This window comes from Montipora foliosa, chromosome 1 (assembly GCF_036669935.1).
Source record: "Montipora foliosa isolate CH-2021 chromosome 1, ASM3666993v2, whole genome shotgun sequence".
Lineage (NCBI taxonomy): Eukaryota > Metazoa > Cnidaria > Anthozoa > Scleractinia > Acroporidae > Montipora > Montipora foliosa.
Genome location: NC_090869.1, coordinates 62,646,097 through 62,657,738, shown reverse-complemented (window position 1 = coordinate 62,657,738; position 11,642 = coordinate 62,646,097). Strand labels below are relative to the sequence as shown.

General features: G+C 41.1%; 1 protein-coding gene across 1 annotated transcript in view; it reads left to right on the top strand.

The window, feature by feature from the left end:
- The window catches only part of LOC137980039 (uncharacterized), a 33,289-nt gene that overhangs the window by 2,562 nt on the left and 19,085 nt on the right, over positions 1-11,642 (top strand). The window contains exons 3-7 of the mRNA XM_068827369.1: positions 430-552; positions 1,598-1,852; positions 3,890-4,218; positions 5,271-5,706; positions 9,228-9,586. Coding sequence (XP_068683470.1) covers positions 430-552; positions 1,598-1,852; positions 3,890-4,218; positions 5,271-5,706; positions 9,228-9,586 — 1,502 coding nt within the window. The remainder of the gene's footprint in view (positions 1-429; positions 553-1,597; positions 1,853-3,889; positions 4,219-5,270; positions 5,707-9,227; positions 9,587-11,642) is intronic.

The following is an 11,642-nucleotide window of genomic DNA, read 5'->3' as shown; positions in this document are numbered from 1 at the left end:
TCTCACTCTGACCTCAAGCTAACGATTCAGAATTTGAATCCACTGTGTGTCATAAATAGTTTAGGGTTTTGAATGTGTTTTTGAATGTGAATATTGTTTGAATATTGCTTATCGTGGAACTTGACAGAGGGTACTTTGGCCGATCATAATAAATGATAATAATTAATAATTAGAAATTTATAGAGCGCTTTTTTCTCGGAGATCCAAAAGCACTATTTACATAATCGAATATAATTTGAAAAATTATGTACAATACAAATGACTCCAGATTAAGTCTAGAAAATGGTAACGCTATGTGCTCTTCTTTGCCACGCGACAAATTTGAGGTATATGGGTTTACCCAGATGCAACGGTGACCGTAACTAGGCGCTATGGCTACTCTTAGCGCCCAGTGAAACTAATGGATTTTTAACAATGATTTTATTTCAGATGCTTCCGTCATCACTCCTTCATTACCTACAGCTGTGCCACGACCTTCCGTAGTCGCACCAACGGAACCATTCACACCCACGCAGCCAGTGTGTGCCTGGCCTAGAAAGCTAGACTGCAACGGTATGTTTTAAGGGAAGTAGGACTGAGATTGCTGACGATAAATTCTATTTCGCACTGTCTGAATCTTTTCCGTTTCTTTTCTTATCTCCGAACGCATTTTCTAAAGATAGTCTTTATTTGCCACAACACGATCATACTTAAGAGCGTCGCCTTAGGAGCATCGAATTAGTTTACTTGAAAAAATAACTGTAATAAAACGTTTAATAAGGAAGAAGGTCAAAGATAGCCCGGGTTTACAAGCAAATTGTACAGGTAGGGTTACCCTACCACCCGCGACAACTTTGTGTGCTTGGTAACCGCCAGCATCGCAAACACAATGGAAACCACTAAAAAGTTGTCCCGAGTGGGCGAGTTGTCCCTAGCAGAGCTTTTACAAGGCAGCCAGGGTTACCCTAGCACTCAGATAGGGTTACCCTAGCGCCAGGGTAACCCTAGCTGCCTTGTAAACATGTCGATGAAAAAAAGAAGAAATGTGTGAGTGCTAGGGTAACCCTAGCACTAGGGTTACCCTGAGGCTCTCTCCTTATAAACAGGGCCTTAAGATGGTTGAGGTAAAGATTTTTTGCAAAGCTTTGAAGTCAACTTGGATTGAGAAATATCTCGACCAAATGCAAAAGAACCATACAAAATGAAAACTATTTTTGACCTGCCACTGCAAGATCTCGGTGGTGCTACCTTTTTTAGGGGTAATCTTAATAAAAACGATTTGTCCAAAGTCGGAAAAGTATCGGATGCATGTTTTCCTGCAAAAAATACTACAAATTTCGTCAGAAGTTAATTTCGAAGTTTACATGCCCTCTGTCACCCGGCTACGGTGACAACCTCTTTGGTTCAATTCTTTTGTATGAGTCGAAAATAAACCAATATACCACGCACGGAGAAACGTTTTTTGTCGTTATATTTTGTTGAAGAAATGTTCTGCCCATGTTTTTCTTGGCTGCGAAACGTCTTTTCAAAATTAGCTCTTTTACTCCTGTAGTGGTAAAAGACCAAAATGGAAGATGTAGTCTCCTAATTGTGGATCTTGTCACACAAAAACTTTCAGGTGTCTGCAACGGGACCAATTCAACATGCATTGGCTGCGACGGCGTACTGAACAGCGGTAAAGTAAACGACGCATGCGGAGTTTGTGAAGGCAACGGAGCGTCGTGCGCAAGTATCGTGAAAAGTATTCCAAGAACAATTGCAAATTGTAATGCCACTGTTTGGGTGGTCGGGGCAGGATTGGACGCTGGTGTTAAGATTGTTTGTGGTCTGTATGATCCAGTCAACGGAGGCCTGTCTGTATTCAACACAACGGGTAAATGATTATGAAACAATATTTGTCTTTAGGATTTTCTGGGTGAATTGCTTTGCCAGTATATAACATGTCAGGAAAAGGGATACCATGGCGTTTATTTTAAGAATAGGCCATGCAGGACTTGAATTTCAACAAAGATATCATTTAAAGTAGGATATATAGAGGATATTACAAGGCTGCGCGAGGATACGAAATTTCTCTTGGAGTGTTGAAAAATATTTTACGAGTGAGCGCAGCGAACGAGTGAAATATTTTTCAACACGAAAGTCATCGAAAGGCGCGATTTTCATATGTAACCATAGCAACAGTGATCTTTTCAAGTGTGAAAATTTATTTTCACGTGTGAAGATATGTTTTCGCGCGAAAGCTCTCTTGGTATTTCGTTGGTGTTTATATAAGAAAAGTGCTATCACGCTAAAATGGATTACTTGGGAATATAAATTTCAGTGCTTTAAAATATTACTACAATATTGATCTCCCCACCTAAAGTCTTTTCACAAAGTTATCAAAATTAGCAGTAATTTGGACCCACGCGACCGTGAGGCATGGGTCTATTCTCGATTTTACGTCACAAACTGCTTTGCAATGCAAAACTTCTTTGAAAATTGGAATGCAAAGCAATTTGTGACGTAAAATCGAGAATAGACCCATGCCTCTCGCATCACGGTCGTGGGTCCAAATTGCTACCGCTAGTTTACGTGGCTGGCACTGCACAGGAAAAGCGAAATTCTGAGTAATAATGGTGACATATGTTTGCTTTAGATGGGGAGATTTATATTAGGAACAAAAAATATTTGAGTTCAGATGCACTTTAAAGTGCTAGTATGAGCAATAAAACCAATTGTTCTTTTTCTTTGGATTTCAAAACAATGTTAACTGAACACTAAGTGACCCAAAGCTTTAAGCCTCAACTTCAAAAATACACCTGGAATTTTCCTAGGAGAAATGACGTCAAAGACTCACTAGTTTAAGAAAGCATACACGACTGAATTAATATGCAGAACGGGAGTTTCGGGCTTGCAGACTTATAAGCTGCATTGTTAAGCTGGTAGGTGAATGACGTCACTTTTCCCCTAATCCAATCCTCTGAGGTCCAATTGGATAGTTTTGAACCTGAGTAATGGCGGACCGTGAAATCCAACATTCAACAGCCTTGAAAATCAAAGTTCAAAATCTGAAAAAAGAAAGTAAGGGATGTCTGGAAAGAACGAAGGTCCTCTCTTAGGGTTTACTTTGTTGGTTAAGCAATAGAGGACGTTTTCCGTAATTCCATAGCCTTATCTAAACTCGAGAGGGAGTTGGGAGAACTCGAGGCAGCTATGCAAACCCGAGACGCAGTCGACGGTTTGCATAACTGTCTAACCCTAACCCTAAAATTTTCCCAACTCCCCCGAGTGTTCAGATGGAAACACGGAAAAAAGTCCTCTAATGCTTTTATAAAATATTTCTCAAAGATGATTCGACAAATGAAGGAAAATGCTGGGGTTTTTTTTACCTCTTGATTGAAACAGATTTTCTTGATACACGCTCGTATTTTCTACCAGCCAATCAAAACGCACTTTCATCTAAACACAGCTATTGACCAATGACAGTGCGCGTACTATCCTAATCATTTTCTAAAATCAAATAGCTTTTCGACACTACAATAGGTCACATCACTGCACTAGAGAAGTTAAGCAAGGGTGACGAAGACGGATTCGAGAACGCCACTAAACAATATGTTTAATTAGCAAAAAGAATGGCTCTGCACGGCCCGTAAGTGTGTTTTACATACGTTTTTTTTTACTCCGTAACTCGCAAAACATCTGCGTGTATTATATGTTAAATCATCGAATAAGATGTATATATTAATATTTCAAGGAATGGATGGTTGGTTGGTATGTCCATTGATTGATTGATTGATTGATTGATTGATTGATTACCGAAGGCGGCCATTACTTTGCTTTCTTCACACATGAATTTATCATGATAAAACTAATCTCATTTTTTCTTGAATCTCCTTTTAATTAATTAATTTTTATTTTTTTTCACTTTTAGCTAAGTCAAGGAATGTCACTCACGCCCTTTGTGACTTTGAATGGGATAATTACACCGCGGGCGAGTACAACTTGTCTGTCACAATTGTCTATCACAATCAAACTGTCATGAAAATCAATGAGTCGCTTTCTGTTTATTATTATTCCTGTTCTAACTTCACTGTCACGAATGTTTCCCCGAGCAAGGTTCTGATTGACGCATTGCCGCGTTATGTGACCTTAGCTGGCAGCGGATTTTTTGATTGGGCAGGCAGAGAGACGGTGTGTTTTATTGGCCACCATAGAATTACAGATGTCATGTATGTTGATGCCAACAACCTCAAGTGCAAAGTAAGTGGTGCTTAAGTCGGCCTGGAAAATCCGAGAAACGGATCCCTTGGGGTCCCTCGAAACTTTTCGGGCGTATTTTGGGTGATAGAAAACGCTTTGTAGCCTCAAAAGTAAAACTTTTCAAGTCATTAACTTTGCAATTGTTTTTTTTCTCTGATGTTGAAAATATGTTCACAGATCATTCAATTCTTGAAAATGAACAGATCGCAGTTTCATGAAATGCCTTCGGGCCCGAAATGTTTTCGTGACTTCCGAGAATGGGGCCTCTGACGGCGAGGTATTCGGGATAGCGTTGGAAAGCGATTGCTCCAAAATGGAAAACTGATCATTTGAAAGAAGCGAAACCTGTGTAAGAGTCAGGAGCCCATGAGTAGCTACTCATACTCCTACTCATGGGCTCCTGTAAGAGTCCATTCTAAGGCGGAGCTTAAAATCCCGAAAAGGCAACTCGTCTTTCCATCATCATTGTAAGGCCTAGTTCATTCAAGAAATCTTTATTAAGAGTAAGTTTTCCCTTTCCTTTTAAGCCTGGTTTTCATAGGCGACGCAAGCACAAGCGCAACCATAAGAAAATCATACTAAGTGAAAACGAACGTCGACATACGCATCAACATCAACCACGGCCTCCGCCATTTTGTTGAAATAAAAATAAATAAATAACCTTTATTTAAAGAGGGTAACACCTATTACTATAAAAGTATTCTCCCTAGTGGCCCTCAGACGCGGGAAATCTGGAACGAGTGCTTTCATTGGACAGACACCGCCAGACGTAGCTAATGCTGTGTTCAGTTCGTTTTTACACAACGCAAGCGAACACAAGGAAAAGAAAAAATTTTGATCCTTGTGCTTGTGCTTGCTTTAACCCTGTTTTACGGTGAAATAACCGCTCTTATGCTTGCTCTTGCCCTTGCGTCGCTAGTAAAAACTAAGCTCTAATCTAAGCAGAGTGGAACTAAGTGAAAAGACTGAGGTAAATCAAAGAAGAAAATCCTCATGTCGTCCGGTAGCACCAGAAGTTAATTGTTTAAGCCATGATGTCGTTTGCGTTTCAGATCCCGACTGTCCCTGCCTCGACCCAGTTCTCATTGTCAGTCTCCATGGATGGTGGTCGGAGACGTGAAGGGTTTGTCAACCTCACCGTGTTTGCACCTGCGCCAAGCGTAACGGCAGCAAAGTTCACCGACACCGCTGCTGAAATTGTTATTTACTTTGAAAAAGAAGTCGAGTTTACTGGAATGGCTTCATGCAGCCTCTTTTTCGACATTGCCAACGTTACTATGCTGGGCCAGAGTCCTCGGTGCTCTTTGAAAACCACGCAAAAATTGGAGATCTTGCTAGGTACTGGCGCTACAATTTTGGTCGGTCAAAAGTTGACTTTCATGGATAACGTCTTCAAGGCCCGCGGTCAATTGTTCAGCAGATATCTGAATGGCTCCTTCTCAGTTGGCCCGCCCGACATTCCATTGAAACCTATACCCAGAATTACAGGTAAGCAAGCAAAGGTTCGGTTGAATCTGAGGATCTTTAGAAATGGCGACTACACCTTCCAACAACGAAAATAAATGTTATCTAAGAAAAAACGAATCTAAGGGAAGAGAACCGCTGCAAAAAACACTAAAGTGGTTTTCCTGGAAGATGTGTTTCAGATATACATAGAGCGGTTTTCAATTGAGTGTCGAAAGTAGTTAGCGAATTGCTTTGGTTTTGCATTACTTCACTCAATGGTTGGTTCAAAGTTCTCGCGCCACTTTTTCAACCAATTAGAAGTGAAACGCGCTTTGTGTCGGCTACGTGTAATTACTTCGAATTTTGATTGGTTACTGGATTGTCTCCGTCCTTTTTGATTGGCCAAAGTAATTACTTTGGTTTTGGTTTTACGGGAATCGATTGAAACTCGCCCTAATGAAGACAATACTTGGCTAATGTGATTACAATACTCGGCTAATATAGTCGTGGGAGATAGTGCGGCTCAGTGGTTACGGCACTTTCCTTGAGATTCGGACATCCTAGGAACTAGACCACGAGCCCATGATTTGGAGCTTGCCTCTCCCATACAAAACCTATGAGTCAACCTTTGCACGTATCTTTCTATTTTTAGAACGCCACGAGTTCTTTGGCTCTGCACTGCACGCTTGTTGTCGTTGTTGTTTTTGGATGTCGTTGGCCCTTAAAGACCCCTACAGGGAGGGGTCACATAATAAACTTCTTTGACATTAATTTAACTCATTATAAAACTAAGACGTGCCGTGAATTGCATACCGCACACTCAGGCAGCACATTCAGCATAATTCTTCATGCTGTCCGCGGTCCTTGCCATTTTTGACGATGCCATTCTTAGTAACCAAGCCTTTCTTCATAAATTAGACCTGAAATGGTTGAAATTGCAACTAAATGTCATTGTTTTATTTACGGATTAAGTCTAAGCACCCCTTTTTATTCTGTTAGTTTTCAATGAATTGTTAGGGTTAGCTTCATTTAAATTCTTGAAAATGGTTGTGGTTGGGTGCGTTTGCACTTCAACCATTGAACCGAGTTCGATTTAGCTCACCCATCTTTTCCATAATGTTCTTGCTGAAAGTTTTATAACCAGCTCGCAGACGGTAGATGTTGTTGTTGCCGCGAAACACGTATCAGACGCCATATTGGAGGCGCGTAGGATAGGTCTGGGCCGGGTGACAAAATAACGGGGTGGGGGAGAGGGCGAGCAAAACCGCCTGCCCCAAAACCAGCCTTTTCTCGCTAGCTGCCAACTTTCACTTTCCACTTCTGCCCACTTTCTATTGAGCTTCCGGTTACATATCGCGCCACAAAAATTTACCAATAAAAGTAAGAGACCGTAATAAAGCTGTCAATCGCTTAAAGGCCGCCGCACACTAGCCGATTTTTTGTCTGCCGACGGAAAATCTTCACTTGTCCCCCAGAGTGCGGTTTATTCAGACAAGTTTGCCCGACAAGATCGGGGCTTGTCGGACGATATCTGACAGTGCTAGATCTCAAAATGTCTTGTCGGGCCTTGTCGGGTAGTGTGCGGTGGACCAAGATTTTTTTGTCGGGCCTCGCGCGCTCTTCAACCAATCAGGAAGTATCATAAGAGTCACGTGAGCAAGTGTCTTTTCCAACATGGCGGAGATTGAACAGATTTTTCGAATAGTGGACACCTGAAAAAGAGCACAAGCTTTTGGATGAGTCGGCCCCAAGCCTCGGCGCAGTTAGTCGCGACAAAAAGTCGGCTAGTGTCGGCAAGCTGGTGGCCCGACAAATTTTCAGCCCATTTCTCCCAGATAACAAATCTGAAGTTAAACGACAAAAAACCGGCTAGTGTGCGGCGGCCTTAAGTGTACAGTCGTAAACAAACTTGCTATGGAGTGTCTACTTGCACCTAAAAAAGGGGTAAATAATGTAAGCAAACCGGCAGAAACTGCAGCAAAAGATAAGTGTAGGTTTTGCCCATTTCGAATTCTTGTTCAGTTCGGAAAGTTTGAAAAATCCGTGAGGTCATCTTCGGGCGCCATGGGCCATGGGCAAACTGTCGGTGTACGTTGGATCAGATCGGCAATTCATTCCTATCGAAAAAATATTTTCCAACTCAATCCGTAAGGCCATGGAAGCTTTCTTAATTTCAAAAGGCAGGACATCATCAATGGTCTAAATATCCGAGAGGAAAAATATTAGATTTCAGTTTGTTCGGATATTTTGCCTTTATTCTTTCAGTATTTGAATTCAAATTAGTGGTAACTACAATATTTTATTCCATTTTTTCCAGTATTACGTCTACATCCATTTACTACATGTATATATATATTTACATAGCAGTAATTCAATGTCAACTCTCACTGTTCATTGTATTTGAAGAAGGCTGGTTTAGCCAGCCATATATAGTACGTTGCGTTGTATCGGCTCTTGCTCAAATTATTTAGCGAGAAAACGTTCCTCTAACACTTGTTCCGCAGACGAAAAACGAAAGGAGTGTCCTCAACTCTCAGGAGTTAAAGTTCGGCTGCCGAGCATAAACTTAGTCCAATATAATGCTCTTGAGCGGGCAAATGACCAAAACAGAAACTGGTCTGATCAGCTCTCTCGCTGACAGTGCAAACAGTGTGAAAATCATGCTTCTTCCAAAGCCTGTAGGTAAAACTGCTAAAATATCTTCTCCTCTTAGGAGACTTATCACAGCGGTTTCCTGTCTTGGCTTTAAAAAAAACCGTTTTTCCTTTCGAATCTAGAAAAGACAGTGCTCTACTTATCGCTCGCTTCACATCCCCTATAATTTTTTATGGTGATATCTCTTGCGTGACTAACTCTGACCATCAAATGAAACGTTATTGTTCTTTTGACACCTACTCGACCAATTAGAAACCCCGTCTGCTGGTGGACGGGATTTGACTTTTGTCCACCGAAATCATGGGTTTTCGGGCCGCCTTTTTTTTTTTTCCCCGTCGTCCCAGGTCTTCCGACTTCCACCCGTCCAAGGGCGACCGAAATACAAATTACCGCCCGCAAGCAGGGTAAAAGTCTTTAAAAACCAACGAATAAAATTCTAAGTGACGAACACTCCTAATCTGGTCCTAGATTTTTTTTTTTTTATTTGCAAACGACAAACTTAACAGTGAAAGTTAAACGGAAATGAAGTAAATGATTTATTTCTCATCAAGGAAGCCCGTTTTGTTTTCTTTCTATTTTGCCTACAGTAATGTACCCACAATCAGTGGCAAAAGTAGTTGGGACGCTAGTGTCAGAATGGGCCTGAAAACCTCTCAGACGTCAGAAACTAAGCATAACTGTCAAAATTCCACTGAAAACTTCAAAATAAAACTCCCCCCCCTCCCCCCAATCAATGTTGAAATAGACAAGGAAATGTATGTTCACTATTGGCAACATTGTTCTGGGGGGGAGGGGGCAATTTTTTAAACTCAGTTAGAAAACCAACTTGAAATGCTGAGTGTCCCAAGACTTTTGCCACTGATTGTAGCTCCCGTGCTAAGAAGTGTAATTACTTTTTTTCATTTTAGGTCCAACGACGCTTTCAAAGTGTGGAAATTTGACTCTCTCTGGGCTCCTGTCCTCCGGCGGTGGTGGCCGTCGGCTTAATTTCCTATGGTCTCTTAAACCGAACAGCACAGCAGCTTTTAACATAACGAATTCAGACCGTGTCCTGATTATTCCGGGGGACTTGTTGACAGCTGGAGCATCATACGAGTTTCAACTGGGAGTGTCCAACTTCCTGAACCCCACATACTTTGAAAATGTCACGCATTCGGTCGTGAAATCACCTGATCCTGTTCCTTTTCTCTCTCTGAGTTCTTCCGTGAATCTTGAAACAGGAGAAGTCTTTGTTTCGGAAGACCTGATCATCAAGGTCACAGCAGAAGTAAGTGTTTAAGTGTGAAGTAAGTGTTGGTCATTGTTTTACCTTTTCAGGGGTTGAATTTAAAGTCGGTTATCGGCAGTTTACCGTCGCCTACTTGGACTGTCACTGCTGGTTATCAATCTAACACCAACCCCAAAGAAAATCTAATTGAAACAACCTGTCATATACTGTGTGTCGATCAATGGAAACATTATGGACTCTTTCGTTCTCTTTGCTTCCATATGAAGTACAAAATATAGGGGAATATTTGCTTACATTTTTTGCCCAATTATCACAAGGCTATCGTTTTCTAATCATTGAGCCAAGAATAAAGTACTGGACCCTGTTGTTCAAAAGCCGATTAATGCTAATCCAAGATTAAAAATTAAACAAGGAGTTTACTTCTGTACTCCCAAATGCTGGTCAACGCTGATATTCGGCAAAACTGTCAATCTTGAAAAACAAAAATAAGCAAAAGAAACATACACCAAAAAGTTGAAAGCGTAAGACAAAAGTTTACACTAATCCAGGATTAAGTTAATCGGCTTTCGGGCCCTGGGGGCCGTTTCTCGAAAGTCCCGAAACTTTACGGGCCATTTTCGGTTGTCACAAGTCCCTTTGTATCTCAAGAACGGAGAAGATTTAATTCGTCAAACTGGACATTTATTTTCCTTTTTGTAACCTTAAAAACATGTTAAAACATAGGCTTTCCAAAACGAGCGGTTGCCAATTTCACAGATGGCTTTTCTCGGGACTTTCGAAAAACAGACCCCAGGGGGGCCGTTTCTCGAAAGTCCCGAGAACGTTTCGGGCCCGAGAAACCAGCTGTCAAACTGCAATATGTCTATTTTGAAAAGATGATCCTTTAACATGTTTTTAATGTAAGAAAAAGTAAGAGGATTGCGAAGTTTGGTGGCTTAGAACCTCGGCGTTGCGAGGATATGAAGGGAATTGTGGCACCCGAAATAGGCCCGAAAAGTTTCGGAACTTTTGAGAAACAGGCCACTGGTCTCTATTTTTGTTCAACAACGTTCAACGTGTTGAATGGCATATTTCAACATGGCATGACACACTGTTCAACGTGTGTTGAACAACAGCTGCAACATTTGTTGATCAACAAATGTTGAACCGTGTGTCACCGGCTTTAGCAGTGATGCTATGAAAAGTCGGAATTTTACAAAGAATGTATGGAATCATTGGCGCTTTTGACCATCCAAGAATTCATCAGTTTTTGATGGCTAATAACTGGCGATGGAGATTTAACTGAGTTTAACAAGTTCTTTTACCTTTTGAATTCAGTTTGTAAATACCATGATCCGTGAGCAAACTCGTGTGTTAAGGACGGTGCCTACTAATTCAAAGGTATTTTTGTGCGGTTTACTGACTATGCGGGAAAGGCAGATCTTAACAAGTGTTATTGAAATCCAAAAAGAAAATTGGGGATAACCACGCATTTTTCGAAGATAATTAATCAACAATATTTGTAAAAAGCTTTAAAATACAAAGCAATGTATGGCGTTCTTTTCCAAATTCAAGCTTAATTATCTCTGAAAAATGCGTGGTTACCCCAATTTTTTTTTTGGATACCAAGAGCACTTGCTAAGTTCTGCTTTCTCCGCATAGTTTTGAACCGCGCAAAAATATCCCTGTATTATTAAGAACCGCTGATAGGAAATCCGAGAATCTCGAGATGCGCAGAACGTATCCGCAATAACAATAGTAGGCACCGTCCTTAATGAAACAAAACGTGAAAAGAAGACTGCCATACATGGTAATTCTCTAAGATCAATGACACTTAAGCAGGAGCGAAATGAAGGCCTGTGAAGCGTCCACGCGGCTTGCGCGCTTAGCAACCTCCCGCGTGGAACGAAAGTACACGGTGAATCGTTTCCTATTTGTTAATTATAAAAATTATAAAATAATTAGGATAGTGCGCGCACTCTCATTGGTCAATAGCTGAGTTTAGATGAGAGTATGTAAACGCGGCTGTGACATCACACGAATTTGAACATTGGTTATGCGTTGTCAGGCGCCCGTTTTGATTGGCTGGCAGGAAATATGAGCGAGTGTCAAGAAG